The sequence below is a fragment of the Leptinotarsa decemlineata genome, unplaced genomic scaffold (genome assembly GCF_025532065.1).
Source record: "Leptinotarsa decemlineata unplaced genomic scaffold, Ldec_3_MD MMD2_tig00026328_RagTag_RagTag, whole genome shotgun sequence".
Taxonomy (NCBI): Eukaryota; Metazoa; Arthropoda; class Insecta; order Coleoptera; family Chrysomelidae; genus Leptinotarsa; species Leptinotarsa decemlineata.
In genome coordinates, this window is record NW_027412688.1 from 23515327 (window position 1) to 23537526 (window position 22200).

The 22200-nt window shown below is 35.4% G+C and overlaps 1 protein-coding gene across 5 annotated transcripts in view; it reads left to right on the forward strand.

Annotated features, from left to right (window-relative positions):
* Positions 1–22200, forward strand: part of LOC111515229 (neurotrimin) — a 371220-nt gene that overhangs the window by 142604 nt on the left and 206416 nt on the right. For all 5 annotated transcript variants that reach the window (XM_074182669.1, XM_074182664.1, XM_074182666.1 and 2 more), the window contains exons 2-3: positions 2826–2888; positions 15110–15213. In XM_074182669.1, the coding sequence (XP_074038770.1) occupies positions 2826–2888; positions 15110–15213 (167 nt within the window). The remainder of the gene's footprint in view (positions 1–2825; positions 2889–15109; positions 15214–22200) is intronic.

Here is a 22200-nt window from a genome sequence, read left to right on the forward strand (position 1 = left end):
CTGTAGGGATTTTCAATTATCGGAAATCATCGACTTTAGGTTGATGCTGGACACTATATTGCACTGACGAGTGGCCAAACAACCCAAAACTAGTCTACAAGTGTGGTTCAATATTTGAAAATATATTGCGGCAGTTGTATCGCCAACAGCATATGCAGGAATAACTTCAGTGAATAATCCTGCACTAACACCTGTCGGGTATAATCCAATGACCTTCGTGGTATTAGCCAGAGAAGTAGTTGTTTTCTGATAGGTGTAAGTCCATTAACCTACAATGTAGGTGATTTGAGACTGGCCTGAACGAATTGTTCCTATAGATGATTTTCTTTATTGTCTGTCAAAGTTTCGGTAAATTCAAATCCTTCGTCAAAACAACTAATATAGATTTCATGATATTTTTTCATGAAGATATAAATATGCAATGAGAGAGAAACTGGAATAAAACGAGTAGAAACATATTCATAAGTCAAACTTTTACAGAGTTCCTTGTGGAAAGTGAATTAAGGAATATGTACTTTACAACTGATATTCATGAAAAATATCGTGAAATATGACAATCATGTCAATTTTTCGAGCCTATTGCACATTATGATTGTCATTTTTGAAAATATCTGTTGTGGCAAGAATGACATGAAAAATAAGAGTTTTTTCAAAACTTTATATTGATTATTATTCATAGAATGGGATTTTATTAAAAAAAATGGATTCACAAAATTGAACTTTCTGAAAGATTACTTAAATATTCGATATATATTCTTATGTTTATGCAATCCGGTTCACTATTGACTTCTACTATGAAATGAAAAACTTTTTGAACATGTTCATTTCTGAATGTGAAACTATCCTTCCATTGAATTTGATTTTGTGCACAGCACAGAAATTTTTATTCGATACCTTTTTTGTGGGAGATTATTCTGTTCAATAAAATTCGGTAACTCAGTTTTGGATATACCTAGCATTTTATATAAAATTTTGACCATGTGATTTGTGCGATCTCTAAAAAAAATCATAGAAAATTTTAGAAAAAGTGAATTGTTATTGTTATAACTCCGAATCAGAGTTTGCTATAAAATTAGAATCTAATAATACCATCCCATTTTCAAAAATCAATGTACGAGTGTAACCATTAATTATGAAACCACATTCATGAAAATATTGAAAATCATTCATTTCCGAATATTGTTGTCCAACACGATTCAAGTTTTCATAAAGTTTTCATATTAACTAAATCATTTCATGTCCTGTTTTTATGGAGTGGTGTGTTGATGCAATTAAGTATTGAAAATCTCCACAGTTTTAATATTTTCGGCATATTTTTATATTTTGTTCATTATGAAATGTTTTATGATATTTGAAGATGAGCTTCCAAAGTTAGGTGTATATTTATAAGAAAAGTTGATAGGTGAATCATCACCACATGGATTTCTGTTGATTGTGTCAGAATTTGTCATACTGATACTATTGAACATTATTTTAATGATGAGTTGTCTGGGATAAAAATTTTCTTTCAATATGTCTCCAAGAAGTCTGAGAGTTTTTGCTTGAGGAAAGGTTCCACTAATTTTTCTATTTTTTTTCTCAAACAGCATATTTTATTGATTCTCATTGAATTTCAAAGGGAGACAGACATAGTAGTTGATATATCATCCTCAATTAATAGGTTTGATATACCAACCAGTGAACGAGGAATTATCACTTCTACGGGTAACTCTTGTATCACATCAAGAATTTTATGAGATTTGTCATACGGTATTGCACAAATGACATCGTCATTTCTTCATAAAAGAATTTCAAGACACAGTTTGCGAAGTGTATTTACAAGAAGATCGTCCAGTACGTTTGCAAATAATTGGTTTCAAAATCATCTGAAATATACAGAGTACTAAAAGTCATATAACAAAATGAAAAGTACATGTCATATCAGTTATATTTCAAGAGTGCTCGTTTTATTTTTCTTAAAAAGCATTTTTATCATAATGTCAGTGCTCTTTTCACACTATATTTATAGAACGGCCGGTTTGCTGCGGATTGAAAGGTCATTTGAATCAACCAATCAGCTATGACGACTTGAAAAACATTCAGATCCTGAAAAAATATATAAAAAGTCATTCATTATTCGATAGTCACTCAGCATTATAATGAGGAATTTGAATTTAAACAAATTCAATTGCACCATTTACTCATTATTCACAGATCATGTGATATGATTTTTATGGTGACTCATCCACAATTTGACATTGCTATTTAACCAGTTATGAAAAATCTCAAATTTCAATGAGTCAAAATAACAGTTCAATGTTCAATGTAGACGAGAAAATATCTGAAATTAAAACACTTTAGAATCCCAAAACTAGAAACAAATGCCTTCTAACAAAATGAAATGTGAATTTTATATTAGGAATATTCCAAAAATATCTGTTTCATTTCCTTGAAAAAAATTTTCACCATAATGTCAATATTTTTCATATCAAACTGCCAGGATCCTTGAAAATATTTTTCTTCAACATATCTTAATTTGGAACACTGAAAGATATTGTGGTCTTGAGATCAGTATTGCAAAGTTTTGAATAAATATTTTCTTTCATTCTGATCGCAATCTATCAGTTCAGTAAATTAAACTTTTCATCTATTCCTGAGAATTGTTACCCAACTATGCAATAAAACATTCTAACAATTTCCCCAGAAAGAACTTCTAATTCATCAACCAATATTTCTTCCTTGGCGTTATCAGTAACGTTTAAGTGCCTACTTAGTTTTTACGGCCTTCCAACATTTTTCTCGCAGGTATTCGAATCCATTTTACTTACAATTTCTTCAAATTGCAGGTCGTCACGTTCGTAACATAGATTCCAACGGAATATCAGTTCTAGGAACCGATTTTAATCATGGTAAGTAGTAGACTATGATAATAATAATAAAAGTTATAGGGATATTGATACTTGTTCGGGACAATTCTCGATTCCATACACGTAGTATCGTAAAACAGATATTTGCTCGTGATACAGGTATAGCTTCAAAGAAAACTTGCCCTATGAGAAAATTTTCCATTATGCAAATTAACTCTTACATGAGGACGTGACAATATCCGTGAAGTTTAGTGGGAAAAAATCCAGAAATGGTGCTGAGGAAAGCTGAAAAAGTCATGAAGGAACAATTATCATCACATCTATTCATGGGAGTTTAGACAACAACACAGTACCACAACTGACTTTGTAATCTTGGTAAAGTCCACGTCGGGAAGGATAGCTTGTAATATCATCCATCTCTCGATGGAATTTGTTCACAGTTGGTGCTTGAGGGAGCAGATGTCTGTCAACCCCAGCAAAACTGTGGATGAGAAAATTGGAGGATCTAACACCACTTTGCTTCAATGATGAGGTCATTTCATTTGGAACGGAGGTGGAATATATTGGCATTGTCCTTGATAAAAACTCACCTGGAACGGTCACTTGGGAAAAGTGATCGTTTCAACCAGACTGTCCCTATGGACATGTCAATGGATCTGTGGTGAAACTTGGGGTTTAGATCCCAAATCCATTGAATTCATGTGATGATTGTCAGACCAGTGATCACTTATGATGCAATTGCCTGGTGGCCAAAGGTTTTACGAAAAACAGTCCAGGCGAAGCTCTCTGGCTCACAGACACAGGCTTATCCAGCAATCAGTGGTTCCATCAGTACCACACCGTCAGCTGCCATAGAGATTCTCCTAGATCTACCTACTTTTCACATTTTTCTAGAGAGAGAGGCTAAATGGACTGCATATAGACTTCTGCATATAGACTTGTGCATATTGCCAGTCGCACAAATCAGTTTAATGCAGAGTTGGTTGACACTAGAAGTTACAGTATTCTGGAAGTGACTTCTAATATCAACTTCCAACTGTCAACTACGAACTACCTTATAAAGTACTGTTCCCAAGTTAAGAGGACTAGATCCTCCTGGAGAAGGAAATATTAGGAGCAGATAGTTGTTGGTTCACAAATGGATCAAAAACACCTGCCTAGGAACCTATGCGACTGTATTTCAAGCGGAAATCTACGCTATTGAATCGTGAGCGGAGTGATTGAAAGAATCCAACCTCATATACAAGTCAATAAACATATTCTCGGACAGTCAAGTGGCGTTGGAAGCTCTTGGATCCTACCGAGTAACGCCAAAAATTGGCGCAAATTTCCAAACATGACTCGATGGGAAAACTTAACAGATTGTCTCTGGTCTGGATTCCTGGCCATATTAGCCTGGAAGGCGATTAGGCTGCTAACTCCCTTGCAAAAGAGGGTGCTGCAAGCAGCCTCATCGGACCAGAACCTGTCATTGGCATCGTTTTAGGCTTTGCCAAACAAAGATTGAACACTACCTGGATGGCAAATAGATTTATGGGCTTCTGGCAGAATCTTCCAGGACTGGCTCACTCTAAGGCGTTTATTCACCCTTCAAGCTCGATATCAAACAGTTGTTGAACTACAGTTGGGATGAACTACGATATCTAACAGGCCTTCTTACACGTCACTGTCATTTGAATTATCATATGCAGAGACTCGGACTGTTGGATGATGATGGACCAGCAGAGCACATATTTTGTGCCTGCCCCGCTGGGGACCGAATCAGGAGTTCAGAGCAGAGCCATATTCTCACCATCTGACCTGAAAGACAACTCACCATACAAACCAATCGGCTTAGTCAATAAGCTGGGTTTATTTGGTCGAGTGTGAATAGGTGTGATCCACAATGAACCCTTGCGGGTTGCGGTGGAGGGTCGAATAGACCCTCCACCTAACCTAACCTAACCTAGTACCACAACTGCTCTCATAACAACCAGATACGAAATTCACAGAGCGACAGATGAATGTGAACTGGCCTGTCTGGTTTTGCTGTACTACACCAAAACGTTTGATAACTTAGGGAATCGTGTGCACAAAACTCCGCTCTTCTGTTTTGTCTGTTGATGCTACATCTTCATTTATGGCATATTTCTCTCACAGTAGCCAGAGTGATATCTGTAGAGAGAAGTTCCTCGGGGTTACATTTTGGGGCCCCTACTGCTCAGCATTCACATATCGGACTCATACAAATTCATCAGCAAATGCAAAATACATCATTAAACGGATAACACGCAATAATATTTTTCATTTCACAGGGAATCTGCTTTGAAATAATTTTAGTTACACATCGACATACAAAAATCACCACTTTCAGTCGAAATTGAAAGTCTCAAATTATACTTTGATTCAAGACTGAAAATGTTTATTTTGAGTTCATATAGCAGTTTGAGGCAGTTGTATTCACTTCGAAACATAATATTATTTTCATGAAATCCGACAGTTTGATGCACAATGTTTGCAATGCCTATAAAACTCATGCTTGAAGCTCAGTTATGGTGTCCGTAAATTCGATGATACATCTTTGGCTATAAAGCACTATGAATGGGCTATTCATAAATTCACATATATGGTCTTGACTATTCGAAAACCAGATTATCTATTTTGTAAATTGAAAATGTTTTCTGCATTCAAATGCAGGGGTTGGCATGAAAATAAAAAATCGCTTGGAATACGCGCCGGAAAACACCGCTCGGAAATCGCAAAGTATGTCACCGGCCTAGTACATATAGTATCCATCAGTTCTTCCATAGATCGATAGGATGATCAAAAAAGCAGGGAGAAAGACAACTGGACAAGCAATTATTTCAAATATTCAATATGAAGGTGTGTCTATCTTTGATGGTGTATCAACTTTATTTCTCAGATGAGGAGCGGTGGCCATCAAAATTACGTCGTATGTATATGGAAGATTTATGATGCAAATATATCCGTTTTTTTCTGTGAATGAATGCAATCAAAATTATTCCGTCATTATGAGCGAACATGCTCCTATTTTTGATCTCGTTCTCGTGAATTGCAATACAACCGAATTGTTCTCAACCAAGTTAGTTTTTGAAGCGCGAATCATTCCCATGCTTGTGAAACGTAAGTGATCAAAACTCAAAAACTGTAGCAGATACTGTTAAATTTTATATGGGTATTCGGGTTGTTCATATATTTTCAGATTGGCATTATTGAAGGTTTCTGCTTCTGTTAGAGCAGAAATTTTCATACCATAATTCATGGACTAATTTTGAGTATAATGCCTAGAAGTGTACTTTTCTCTGAAGGCCTTCAATTCCACATTTTAGCTATGATAGTTATAAAGAATTGAAGGTTTGGACTTCTACGTCTGATGAATTGTTAACAAATCTACACTCTGAAAGAAAATAAAGGTCGTGCTGAAAACACTAAAACAAAAACGCTATTCGAATGTATGTAGCCCGCGAAATATGAACATCAACCCCAATTCATAAGAAACCTTATCAGAAATATTCAAAAATAGGCTGGAACTTATATTTACGGAAACCCATAAGAAGTAATTATCAAACAGTAAATGTCCTCAAACAACAAGACTCATTCGAAAACATCTGTTCGTTGCGGTGCATTCATTCCTTTGAATTCCCGACTGCAAAACCACATAACCGGACATATGCGGTCTCGACATCCACCCACAATTCCTTACAAGAAAAATCCAACATCACATCGTAAGTCCGACTTGATGATTTCCCATTATTCCATTCTCTAGCTCACTTAGAGGATCCTTAGCATCATATGAGTGTATATAAGAGCAACAAGGGTCTCTCCACTTTGCCCTTTCAACGTATATTCCCTCATTGCTATTCAGCTCCTACGGAAATATGGAAAGAGAAGCTCTTGAATTTGTAGATTCGCATGATTTATTCGATACGAATCGACATTGGTCTTCCAGCCGGTGGAAGTTTATGGTTGGTCGTAGAAAATGTATAAACGTATAGTCCGGCTGCTGAAGTTAAATTAGTTCAGGAGCCTGGAATAAAATTTCAATTGTATATGAATTAATTTCATTCAAACGAAAATGTATTTATCTACACATATACTACTGTGGAAATGAAAATAGTTCACTATATGCCAATATTCCAAAGTTACTGAATTTGTAAACCTACATGCATTTGACGTCATATTTCTTACAATGTGATAGTATTGTCAAAACAACATTGACCACAATAGATTGAATACGAATTAACAAAAAAAACAGCATAATATTAAGGAAGTGTCACATTGGTGAAACCACAAAACAATATTTACTATTTTCTGATTATGTGGACTGTATTTCTGTATTTCACGGTGTGATGGACAATAACTTTCGACAATTCTTTATATTCTTCCAATGACGTATTTAACTCAGGAAGACCTAGAGTTCCCAGGCTACATCTAGGTCTTCCAACTGGAACCACAAATGTGCGGTTGGCTCCTGTTTTTGACTACGTGTTGTGTTGTTTCCTACTTTCGGAAAACGAGTGTTGCCCATCTTTTCACTTCACACTTTTATGGAGATAAATAGATAAGTACTATTCTGATCACTCCCATATTGATTTCAATTCAAGAGCCACCGGTATACAGCTGTTTCAGCCTATCGGGCATCGTCAGTTCCTGGCGGGCGGTCCTCGATTGAAGACAAAATGTGAATAACCAAGAAAAGTAATTGATAAAACTAACTGTGTAAACGCAAGTGAGACATGTATGACAGCGATTCACATATGAATGGAGGTGTAACGTTGTGGTGTTTAACTTCCTCATTATTTTGAAAGATTCTGTTCATTGAAGATTTGGTATAAGAATTCTGGATAAGAATTTTCCTGAAATTTGATGATCTTCTGTTCCGTGATTCAGAAACAGAAATTTCAATTATTTTGTTTCTAATGATTCCATTCAATTTATCTCCATCATATTTGGATGACGAGAATGGTAATTAATGAATCTGTTACTAGATGTTTATTCTCTCTGATAATAATATTTTGTTCTGACCTTAATTAATTCATATTTCGAATAGAAGAGTTATTTATTGTTCCTACAATCGTGAACTGAATGTTGAAATCATTTGAACTGAAAACCTTTCAAATTTCTTTTTCTATCTGCAGGTATGGTCAGAGTCAGATCTTCTACAAAACGTTTAATAAATGGAATACGGAAAGATACATTTTAAATACATTCATCAATAAGCTCATCTTGAACATGATTAAATAATATTAGTGATATAGTAGAAGGCCGTCGATTTTTGGAATTTCATTTCTTCCTAGCGTTTCGCTGCCGCGGCTGACCAGCTTTTTCAGAAGTTCAAACATCTTGTGTCTAAATCTAAAGAAATGAACTTTGAACGTTCAAGCCAGTCTCGGATATACCTACACAGTAGGTTGAATGGACTGACGCCTAACAGAAAACAACTACTCCCCTGGCTTATACCACGAAGAGCGTTGGATTATATCCGACAGGCGTCAGTTTAGGAATCTTCGAGAAAATTTCCTGCATATGCAATTGGCAATTCAACAGAAAGAATCGACCTTCAATTTTGGAACAGCTACACTTGCAGACAGGTTTCGGGCTCATTAGCCATTCATCAGTTCAAGATAGTGGCCATCATCGACCTGAAGTCAATGATATTCCATAATTGAAAATCGGAATTCTTTCAGAGTATTTCATTCCTCTTCTTTAGTTGGAGCTAACAACAAAATGTCACTCCATCTAGTGGACGAGGTACTAATCAACTGTATATCCGAAATTTTCCCGATTCCTCTGAATAAGGAAGAAAAACATTCTTATCTGTCAGTGGGCTATGCTTAAAGACTGGCAGTAAACCAAATCTAAAGAAATGAACTTTAAACGTTCGAGCCAGTCTCGGATAAGGCTACATAGTAGGTTGAATGGACTGAACTGACGGCTATCAGAAAACAACTAATTCCCTGGATTCATTCAACGACATGTCGATATCGGATATAATCTAACGCCCTTCGTGGTATTAACCAGGGGAGTAGTTGTTTTCTGATAGGCGTCAGTCCATTCAACCTACTGTGTAGGTATATTTGAGACTGGCTTGAACGTTTAAAGTTCATTTCTTTAGATTTGGTTTACTGCCAGTCTTCAAGCATTGCCCACTGACTAATAAGAAAATCTTGTGTCTATCTCCATTGACTCCTGGAATCATTCCCAATTTTATCTCAATCTGAGAGAATCATGTATAAGAAAATTATGAATATGCGTATGTTTTCGTGAACACTACTATGAATCATGATCAAACAAGTAACATTCATGAACCACCTAATTTATATGAACATGACATTGCTCGAGCTCTATTTTCTCAGTACATTCATTATCTTCTACACACACGTTTGGCATTTGCTTTCTAGTGTTATTCAACAAACAGAAACCGAAACCAGGATCGGGTGAAAAGCAGAACATAATTACCCGGAAATTCTTGGCGAGGTAACAGAATATCAACATTCTATTTAGACAGTGACTGGAGGGGCAAAAGGCAAATGAGGTTTTGTCTGTTGCGAAACGAACGTTCTAATTCACCCATGATAATTAACTTTAATCTAATATTGTTGGCACAATGTTTGGTGCGGTTTTCCGAATAAATATGTTTATGTGTATGAGATTAGCATAAATTTGCAATTATTTCGAGAAAGTCAGAGAGATGAATGAGTTATAATGGCGAACTAACAATAACACATAAGTAACGTTTTACTAATTTATTGAAAACCTCTTTGATACCTAGAAAAACCTTGGAAAATGTTCAAAAATCAAATGACTACCAAGCAAATTTTTCGTGATTGTGTTAACTGTCAAGCATAATAGTTTACCGTTTTAATTTGAGTAAACTTTTCACTTCTTTGAGACTCTCTTAAGTCTTTTGAACTCACTCATATGAATATTAGAATATATTATTAGTTAGGCGAAAGGTTCTTTTCTGGATGGCATCCAGCAACTCCAAAGAAGGTATGACCTGAGCTTCATAAAGCATCAAAAGTTTTTCTGGTTTGGTACAATGTTCCAAGCGTTTCTGAAGCAGCCTGAGTCTATCCTGAGATTATTATATCTCGTTCTTTCTGGAGAAAATCGATGGGTGGATTTTTGTGGCATTGAATTGAACCTGGTTAGTTTCCTCCCCAATTCGACATCACTTAAGATCTTCATTAAGATATGTAACCTCCTGCTGCCGGTGAAGGTGTGCATCCGCAGCCAATGTCCTGGAATCCAAATGGAATGACAAGACCAGTGTGCTCTTGCCAGCAAAGCAATATATCAGATTCTTCGTTTTTTCCATTAGGTTCCATTAGGTCGTTGACAAACAATAAAAATGAGGTTGGAGACAATATGGATTCCTGAGAAACACCAGCGTTGATGGTGAAAGTATTCGTGTATGGCTGTAGAACCATACACAGAAATGATCCGACAAGCTAAAGCATAGTACTTTGGCCAGCAAATCCTCATGCCACACACGGTCAAATGCCTTAGAAATAACAAGCGCAACAGCTATTAACTCTCCATGTTTATCGATTGCGTTATTCCAAATGTGGGTGACATACAATAGAAGGTCGTCTGTTGATATTTATTTCCGAATGCCATATTAATGATCGCTCAAGATGTTGAAGTCTTCCAAATATTCAAGGATGTGGTGGTTTACGGCTTTCTCCATGATTTATAATATCACTGATAGCAAAGCAACTTGTCTATAGTTAGTTGGAATATTTTTCTTGCTGTTTTTCGGAATAGGCTAAAGGCGAGCAATCTTTCAACAAGAACGAAAAATCCCTTCCTTGTAGGACAGGTTGAAAAGTCTGCAAAATACTGCTGCGCACTTTTTCAAGTACAATGTCGGGTACTTCATCAGAAACAGACGCTTTGTTGATATTGAGCTGATTTGATTTTCTATGGCTGTTGTTGCAATTCAACCATCTGCCTGTGGTTGTAGTGGAATTCTGAATTTTGTGAAGTTTTGATCACCAGCTCTAGCCTTCTCAGAATTCTCGTTGGGCAAATTTGATTTCCCAAAGAGATTCTCATCTCAGGGAAGAAAAAGGACAAACGGAGAACCGCTTGAGAAATTCATAATTACGAATGAGTGGAATCAAGTTACTCTGATTTTGTTCAGAATGTATATTATTCAATCAGTTTTTCGCAAGATAAAATCACGAATACACGAGTGATTTTATCTATTGTTGCTTGCTCGATTAGTATTTTAAAGAAGATTTCTTCAAATATATATGAGAATATTCCATTGCATTGATTCAAGCAGAATATTTATCCTCAAATAGAATGACTTACGAGCAATTACAGAAGAAACATTTATTCGAAAATACAATCGATAGACACATGTTGGAATATATGAACAGAGTACGTAAATGACCAAACTTGTATTTTCCACCAATGAGATTAAATCACCGAGTCACCCGACTTGACGCGGTTAGATGCATCAACGTTGCGTATTCTGTTCGATTAAAATGAAATTGCAACTCCTTAGAATACTGTTTCGATTCTAATCAATGTCTTATTGAACTAATATATTCGACTAAGATATTAAGATTTCCCAATATTGGCATTCAAGGTGGAGTTTGAACTGAAAGATTGCTGTCTAATTTTTGTGAGGTTATGTGAATCAGTGAAGTGCGGAAATTCGTTTTTTTTTGTTATATATGTTCATTGTATTGGCGATTCACATGCTTCATTGAGCTTCAGCCACTTTCATAATCATAGCATCAAATTAAACATGCGAATTTCTGTTGAAGAATTCATGCAGAGTTAAAACCTAGTTTATTTGATTCCGTTGGATCATGTATGTATGTATATGGTGGACGGTAGCCTGGTGGGTTGGCATGGTTGGTTTGCTCCACTCACTCAATCGACCGATATGTGAATCGGTGGTTCAATCCACGTGGCCGGATAATTGATTTTTACTTCCCATCGTCCAACTCGTGTTAGAAATCACACGTTGACAGATAGAACCTCCTTAGTATTTATCTCGCATAATTTCGACTTCTGAGAGTTGTCATTCGTAGAAGAGTGACATTTTTTAACGGAAAACAGATTTTGAACATATTTCAAACAGATAAATGGGCCCTGAGAGTCACGTTCCATGTTGCAAAAGTAATAATACAGATGTTATTTCATGTCTGTCAGTTGTATCGTTGTTTTGGGAAGAATTATTTCATCGCTGTAAAACTCTGTTTTGATGTCCTTCAATTTTTTCATCATTTTATCGGTCTGGAGAAAATAATCACCGTTAATCAGATATAAATTGAATACCTTTCGTGGTCATTTCTCAAACTTCGCTTTGTGTTTATTTGTAACTATTACTGGGACAAATGGTTTCGATTCATATTTAAATAGAATTTTGATGAAATGACTCAAAATAGTTTCATTTTTTCAGGGAACTTCAGTGCTACAAAATGGAAATTTATTCCGGTTTCTTTATTTTTCGAAAACAAATAATCCGAAGAAACAATTTGTTCAGGCCAGTCTCAACTCCCTGCACTGTAGGTTGATGGACTGACACCTATCAGAAAACAACTACTCCCCTGGCTAAGGGGAGTAGTTGTCCCACGAAGGGCATTGATTATTATCCGACAGGTGTCAGTGCAGGATTCTTCACTGAAGTTATTCCTGCATATGCTGTTGGCGATACAACTTGTCAGTGCAAGGTAGTGAAAAACGATCGAAAACGCACGGAAAACGGCCGCACGGAAAACGGTCGCACGAAAAACTGTTGAAAATGAACGAAAAACGATCGAAAACGCACGCGCAATGGTCACACATGTAACGGTCGCACGAAAAACTGTCGAAAACGCAGAAAAAACGGTCACACGCGTAACGGTCGCACGCAAAACGGTAGCACGGAAAACGAACGAAAAACGGTCGAAAACACAGAAAACTGTCACACGAAAAACGGTAGCACAAAAAACGAACACAAAACTGTCGAAACTCATGCAAAACAACGTATTTCGAAATGTCATTGTCGAATACCCTCATTGCCCCCACGTTGAGTCCACAACGCGTATCTTCAACATGATAATGACGATTACATTCTACGGAAATCAAAAATGTTGTCAAATATAATGAATAAGTCAATTTCTTATAAAACTAACGCTGTTAATACGCATCATTCGCAGTTAATTTCAATATCTTATGTTGGTGTAGAGGCTAAGGACAATGTCTACTAAGCGGACGTCCTGGGTTCAATTGTCATAACTATTAACTTTTTTAATTATTTTAACTACTATGTCTAAACTGCCGTGACGGCGTGTCTGTCTGCCTGAACTATTTATGTACACAGAAAATTCGAATCTCCCTCCACAATGATGCACAAGCATGCGCTCTGATTATGCGTGACAGTTTGAGGACGATACGTGACAATTTGGTACACTCTGATTGGTTCACCACTTGGTGACAGGACACCACGTGACAATTTGGTTGACTGGATACCTTGCTGAGAGGCAACCTGGCTGGTGTGATGACGTCACCGTCTGCCCCAACCGACGCTACTCCTACTAGTAGTGATCGTCTATCATCAACCTAAAGTCGATGATTTCCGATAATTGAAAATCGAATTCTTTCAGAGTATCATTCCTCGAACTAGGCTGAAACAGACAACAAACAACTGATTTGTCGTCGCCTCATCTGCCTGTGAACGAGGTAACCACTCGATACTCTGAGAGAATTCGATTTTCAATTATCGGAAATCATCGACTTTATGTTGATGATAGACACTATCTTGCACTGACGAGTGTCCAAATAGCCCGAAACCGGTCTGCAAGTGTGTTCCAATAATTGAAAATCTATTGCGGCATTTGTATCGCCAACAGCATATGCAGGAATAACTTTAGTGAAAAATCCTTCTCTGGCATCTATCGGATATAATCCAACGCCCTTCGTGGTATTAGCCAGGGGAGTAGTTGTTTTTTGATAGGTGTCAGTCCATTAACCTACTGTGTAGGGTGTTGAGACTGGCCTGAACGAATTGTTCCTTTAGATGATTTGATTTATAGCCAGTCTTCAAGTATGCTCACTGACTATATGTGGAATTTTCCAAAAACCTCAGAAACATATGAATTATTGTGGAGAAAAAAAAATTCCTCGAGAATATTTAGCTCTCCCGACTTCTCCACATAGTGGAAACTTCTTTGGCTAATACCGGACATTTGCTTAGAATCTCACGCTGAAGTATAAACCCTCCTTAATCTTAGCTCTCAAAAGTTTCAACTTCTGAGGGTTGTAGTTCAGAAAGAGGTAAATAACTAGTTAACAGAAGAATAGATTTGGGATTTGTCAGATGCTTTGTCTTTTCTGAAATCAACCGAATAATTATTTATAGACTGTATCGATAAGTAGTTTCTATTTTTCGTAATTTCGGTACTGAATATGTTGCTTACCATTCTATATTTGTTGAACATGGACAATAAAGGTGTTAAGTTCAGAAAGTAATCTTTACAAATATGTGTAGATCATCCATAGAAGTAAGTTTCAGATGAATATTTTTTGTAAAAAGATGGAGAAGTGATAGCTGAAGAGCTTTCTACCTCAATTTGGATTCATTGCAATTAATTTCGCTAAATGAGGTTCACACTACTATACAGAGGTAACGTTTTTCCTCTATTCATTGATCCTGAAGTGATTTTGCAGAAGAATTAAGGTGTTTTTTCGTTTTCACATTTATCTCAAAATGAGTAAATTATTATCTGATATTGATAATAACTTACTCATCTTTCTGTACTGCTTTCCTGAGGAAGGTCAATAAGTTATCTAGACGATATTTCACGGAAGAATCAACAAAGTAACCATTGCTTCTTTGCCACACTCTGGCAAAATCTTCAGAACAACATTCCACAATTAGATAGATACAACTTGACAATTTTCAATTATCTCAATCATTTAACTTATCATAAGAAGAGGAAAGTGAGCTTTCATCCATTCTTGACAATTATATAAACGTGATCCACATTCTTGGACAAAGTTCTGTATATTTTAACTTTCATGTGGGTCCTGTATACATTAACGTTCTTCGGATATTTTTCAAGAGAAAACCAAAGAAACATATACTGACAGAGATGATAAAAAAAAACATGTAAGGAGACATAATCACCTTCTGTAGTGGGAAGAATGTTCTTTATATTTTTCTACATGTTGCTAAGTTTCCTTTACAACTTGACTATCATTTCAAGACACCAATTCGCTTCCCAAATAGTTACTTTCACGGATCATCTCTTTTTCAGATTTGGCCTTCCCACGATTTGCAGAGCCAATACCGAATGTCACAGTTACCGTTGGAAGAGATGCGTTACTAGCTTGTGTGGTGGACAATTTGAGGGGTTTCAAGGTAGGACTTCTTCTCTGACTTTGCTTGAATTCAAGTTTTTTTTTCAACTAATAATGTCTCTGATGACAAATTTTTGTATTACTCTACTCTAGACAATATTCGAGTTCAAAACTATTTTCCGCTAATAATATAGGTATTTAGTAAAATAACATATTGAAGTCTATTCGAGGGAAATACATCCAGTTTTTTCCAGTTGTGATTTTGTATCCCATATCCTCGAAATATAGAATTGAAGATCATTATTTTAGTATACACCATTCATTTGTGTTCGTATTTGCACTGATGTATTTTCACTACACGGTGTCATTTGTCAATGATTGAAATTTTCCTATAAGATTTCCAAAAACAAAGTATGTGAGAGTCATTTAAATATAACTGTTTCCCATTTCCTAAAAACATAATGGAAATATTAATAACACTTTGTATTATATAGTATTATATAGGTAAACTTGAAATAAACTATTCTGGAGGTATTTGTTTTATTATATCGTATCATTATTCAAGAGAAACCGAAGCAAAATCCCACCTAAATCCGTATTTTGTAAAAGAATGAATAAATAAACAAAAATATGTCTTTTTTATTGTACTGAAAATGAAAACAATCAAAAGTTCAATCTTTCCACATCTTGAACATAAAAACAGATCATCATCCAGCAAATGGTAGGAGGGGCTCCAATTTGTTGAACATTCTCAATACAGCTCATCATGAAGAAATAGTTGGATGCTCTTCGAATCTGTATAGGCATTTGGAAACCAGTGCGGTTCTCATTTTTTCATGATATTTCTGGTGGTTTGTTCGTTTTTTTCAAAATCCACCAAAACATAACTTTGCGATGTTATAACCCGACTGACGAACGGAGTAGAAAAAGTATAGGCCTTCAATGGTCACCTATCCCATTCATTTTCAGATTTTTTTCGACACTCCCTGTATCATGATCAAAAGCAGTATCCTGTTGTCACCAAGTTCTCTCATTCTCAGTCTGCGGTATCCCATTCAGTATCCCATTTAGACTACCATATTGAATATTTCTTACTAATATTCCGTATGTGCATAACAATAAAGACGTAACAGTCGAGTAGAGAAAAAGAAGTCCATTATATCTCGAAGTGTAGTGTAGTGGAGTGTAGTAGAGTAAATTATGAGACGACTTTAAATTTTTCTGCATCGTATACTATTTTTGGTATTTGGCATCATTATTTCCTTTTGTAATCCACAAAACATGTAAAAGCTTCATGACTCCCAGAACCATATTTCCAAAGTCCTGTCATGACTATTACTTCGATTGTACATTCCGTTCTTGGAGAAATTTTGCCCCGTCTAACCATATAAAATCATTGAAGCAGTTATTCAGTCCTTGCGATTTGCAGCTGCAGCTAGTATCAGCTGCTCTTCTCGATATTTTTTCAGAATCCTTTGTTTCATTGAAAATGATAATTGGAAAAAAACAGTCACATCACGAATATTACCTTTGGATATCCTGTGAGGAAATTCAATATATTCCAGTTTGTTAACCACTAGTTTACTGGGATATTTTCAGCAGATATTTGATACTTACATACTAAATCGCGATTATATTCTTCATTGAGAGTCTGAACAGTCTATATTTTACTATGACTTCTGATAACAAACTCCATTCAAGATGACTCCTATTCAAGATTCGATTTTTCCAGATTCATTGTTTAGAATAGAAAGTGTACTCAATGAAAAGGGACTCAAACCTGAAACACAGACACAGTTCTGTTGGATTTTTTGTCTTGGAGGTATTTGTTTCTCATCTGAAGCAATTGAAATTATAACACAAAAACTGTGGGAAATTTCCCGTGTTAGGAATCACACAGTGAAAGTAAAGACCTCGTTAATCCTCACATCGCACAAATTTCGACTTTTGGGGGTTATCTTTTGTAGGGGTGCGGCACCTAGTTACCGTAAAAACATATTTTAATTTTTTTTTTTAAATGAAGCCAAAAACCGTTCTTCTCCAAAAATTATTCGCTCGTAAAAATATACCCCTTTGATATATATATATATATATATATATATATATATATATATATATATATATATATATATATATATATATATATATATATATGATGTGTTGTTTTTCCGGGTGTTCATCCGTTGTTTACTATTCGATAGTCGACGTTTCGCCATCATCTCAGATGGCATTATCAAGACGAGTTACTGCTTCGCTTCGAGAGGTGTAACCTCTTCGTGTAAGCGAACACCCTTCGATACAGGGTGTTGAAATAAAAATAAAAAAAAGTTATTCGTAAATATCTCAAACATTCTTTACCTAATTTTGTTGTAATTTGGCGATGGTATTTATTATATCGAGAAGCTAATTTAGCCCGAACGTGATTCAATTTATTAAGTTCAGTGGCGTCTCAAGCGGGATTTGAACGAATATTTTTGACACAAAAATATGCGCCAACGACTTTTTTGCAATTTTTATTATTTCTTTGAATTGAGCAATTAGAAATACAACTTTTTTGTCTCTTGATTTTTTTTCGTACCTTGCTTAGTTTTTAAGAAAAGAAAGTCTACCTAATTGCATATCCCTGGACCTCGCAAGGAATAATGAGGAGTTGAATGTTTCTTTTGGAAATTATTATTTTTACAATTTTTCATAATTCATGATGTAACAATAACAACAAATAATAAATAACATTAACATCTAGACTAACGAATTGCACTGAATTAAGTGTTGGAAATGGCCTCCTTCGGCTTCAATATTGTCAAATATAGGAAATAAACATGAAATAATTCAGATTCATTTAAGTAAATATATGAATTGAAAGATATTCCAACCTCACTTCAATATTTTAACACAAGAACACTCAGTATTGAGAATTCCATCTTTTGATATTTCAAGTTCATAGACATCGAAATTGATCCGATCACAGGATATGTAATATAAAACAATCTCCAAATACGCAAACTTGGCACAAATTGCATGCTGTGCATTTTACCTCAGTACAGTGACCGAATCAAAGTCGCAATGTCAGCATATAATTCTTTATAAATATTGAGGGAGGTCAAGATCATTGACAGTTAACAGTCAACAGACAGTATTCAGTATTCATTTGAGTATCGATTAATCATCAGCAATGCAGCACATCTCCTTCTCTTCGATCCTGCTGGGTGGCAGTATAATGTAAGTTTTTGATTGTTTTAATGTATTATTTTCTTATTAACATTTGAGTTTGAGTTTATTTAAAGTATTTTTTCCGTTTCTTTTACAATAAATATTCAATTAAGATTCAAATGAGTTCTTTCATTATTTTGGATGAATGAATGAATGGGTGAAACAGCAAATAAAAATCCTCTCGTTAATAGCCAAGCGAGAACTGAGTTGCGACAATACAACCGTCTAGCCGCCGCATCATTGAATTTCGCACTCTTCTACAAATACCTGGCGTTTTTTTTATTATGTCACATGAATTAATGATTTTATTCCGTAAATCCTCTTCACTTCTAATAGTAGTTTTGTATACCAACGCTTCAAGGTGCCCCCAGAGACAATAATCTAAGGTTTTCATTTCGGGCGAGCGAGGTGGATATGGGTGTGGGCCTGCTCTCCCAATCCAGCGATTATGGTAATTTTCATTTAGAAATTGCCGTGCCACTACACTAAAGTGTGGTGGTGCACCATCTTGCATGTACCACATACGGAATCTTTCCATGACTGGAATTTCTTCCAAAAGTCCAGGTAAAACAAATTCTGAAAACCTTCCGTATTCTTCTCCATTAAGTCTAGGTGGAAGAAAGTGAGGCCCAATGAGATGGTCACCGACAATTCCAACCCAAATATTTTCTATCAAGGCGTGTGGATTGTTTTCGATCCAAATGTGATTGTTGTGGAAGTTAATGATTGAATTGCGAGAAAAATAAGCATCATCTATTAGCAATATTCGACTTAAGAAACCTGGATTTCTTATTATTTTACCGCGTAACCAATTAAAAGAGCTTGCCTTACAGGCAAATCTCTGGGCAATTGAGCTTGCACACGTTGCATATGATAGGGATATAGCTGCTGGGCTCTTGAAATCTGCCACACTGTGACATGGCTATTATTCAGTTCTTCAGCTATTTTCCGAGTACTGGTATGAGGATTTACTTCAATCTCATTTAAAACAGCTTCTTCAATTTGAACTGTTCGTACCGTTGCAGGCAACCAACAACCGTCTGCTTGTTTCAGAAAGTCGTGCATGGAGACGTACAAAACGCTGAGGAAATCTTTCAGGGTAAATGCGTCTTGCAGCATTCGAGTTTCCGTGAGCCATTCCATAACAGAAATGCATATCTGCCATTTCATCGTTAGTGAATTGAACCATGTTTTACAAAAATGGTTCGAAAAATAACCACTAAACACTCTTTTTATAACAATTATAAATTAAAAGCTTATAAAGTTGACAACACTTATCAAGTTGTTTATTGAATGCTGCAATCGTTTTTCAAGGCAACCTTTGATTATTATTTATGGTATTTTCAGAAGAGTGGGAAATTCGATGATGCGGCGGCTAGACGGTTGTATTGAAGCCGAAGGAGGCCATTTCCAACACTTGATTTAGTGCAATTCGTTAGTCTAGGTATTAATATTATTTTATATTTGTTGTTATTGTTGAATAATTAATAATGAAAAATTGTAAAAATAATAATTTCCAGAAGAAACATTATTCCTTGTGAGGTCCAGGGATATGCAATTAGGTCGACTTTTTTTTCTTGAAAACTAAGCAAGATACGAAAAAAATTCAGAAGGCAAAAAAGTTGTATTCTTAATTGCTCAGTCTAAGGAAATGATAAAAATTGCACAAAAGTCAGTGGCGTACATTTTTAAGTCAAAAATATTCGTTCAAATCCCGCTCGAGACGCCACTGGACTTGATAAATTGAATTGCGTTCTGGCGAAATCAGCTCTTTAATGTTATAAATACCATTGCCAAATCACAACGAAATTTGGTGAAGGATATTTGAGATATTTACGAATAACTTTTTTTTTATTTTTATTTTTATTTTAACACCCTGTATTTTGAGAAAGAAGAATTTGCGGACCCATGTTTATATGAACATTGCGTCTTAAAATAACCTAAAGAATCGTCTGTTGAATTTATGGTACATACTAAATTGACACCCTGCATATTCTTATTTTAGATTGTAATAAGATATCTTAATAAAACTATTTTTACGATGATGCTCACTTTTTGTGTTGAGAACATTTTTGTCTTCGTCGATCTGTGTTATATAGATTACTATTTGTCAAATTTAACTATGTACTGACTTTAAATTATTGATTGATTGATTGATTGATTTCGAGCAATATACAGTTTACATAGTGTGTTGTTTCAAACCTAGAACTGGAATTGAATGATATCAATATCACCCCAAATTTTTTTCACATCATCATGTTGTACTATATTTTTTTCGATAACTAGTTGAGGATTGAAGATCTCACTAGCAACTGAAAATTAAAGAGAACATCGGAACTTCATACAATTTTATCATTGCCATTACTTTTTTCTCAAGATTTTCTCGAATTGGAGTGTATGCCTGCAAATCTCATTGTTAATATTTGGACATCAAAGATTTCAGCACAGCGTGTTTATCTTCGAGGGTTGGCTCAAAATCTTTCCACATCCTCGTCGCCTGGAGCTGTTTGAATTATTAAAACAATAATTTGTTGCAGCGTAGTGAGCTGGATGCTTTATATCCTGAATAATGTAGACAAGAAGATAATGGAAGTGTTTCACTTGAAGGCAAACAAATTCTCTGCCTCTTTGAGCGCAGTTGACGTTGAGCAAAAAAACAAGTTTAACTCATGAAAGCAGAATTAACTTTGAATTATAATGAGAGCGATTAATACCCTTGACGAGGTTAAACTACTCAGTGAGATGTTCAGAACAACTTCCGTGACATCAATCAAGATTTGGAACTGACCGAGTTCCCTCCCACCAGTTCACCAAAAATGTTTGTTTCGGAGAAAGCTCTACCTGTGAGGAAATATTCATGGAGAATCTATTCATAGTCTCTCATTTAACGAGATAGAAGTGAAAATTTCGAAATGTTTGTCAACGCGAGGAGAGTGTCGTCAATCATTCGAGCGAGAATTAACATTTCTCACGAGTAGAATACTATACTTTTTCTATGACTTGTATAGGGGATGTTTCAAATAGGGATATACTGAATGAGAGTGATATAGTGAAAATCAAGAGGCAACCTGAATTTTTTTTTATAATCCATGCATTTTATAGAAGTTCAATTATTTTGGAATTCAAATGGTAGAAAAAGAAATGCATCAGTGTTATTGGAATTCAGCAACTTTGTATACAAATTTCATGTTTTACCAACCACTCCACAATTGTGTATGTGAGTTTGCTGTAGTGAACTTTAATAAAATATCAATTTCTTCCCTACATTATAAGTTTCTAGTGTATACCGGTTTCACTTCCCTAGTCCATGTTTTCATTCTTATTTCTCTTTAGAAACTATATACAGGGTGTAAAATTGAAAACTTCCCACCCTTAATATCCTCCTCCTATTGAATAATATCGAATATAAAACAGGTCAATTTTATAGTCAAGGGGGACACTATCAAGAAATATTTGTAGCCCTTATGATTCATCCCCTAAGGAGGGGTACATGCTACCCTTAGAATCTCAACTGGGAAGGGTTTTCAAGTTTCACCTGGCGTTCAATGATACCCTGAATTTTTATTTTTTGATGAGCAGTTTCCGAAAAATAGCGTTCAAAACTCACACATATAATTAGAATTTGCCTATTCTGAGATACATCATTGATATGACTCCTTTTAATAAAAATAGAAGAGTAAATGACACTGTTGCAACTCTTGAATGACAGAAATAAATGTATTACGCTCGGGAGTTTTTATTTGTTGGTTAGTCCTTTTACAAAATAAAATTGTATTCGCGAGAAAGACATTTCAAACATACTTACGCTTACCTCATAAACATGAGTGTCTTTATTTTT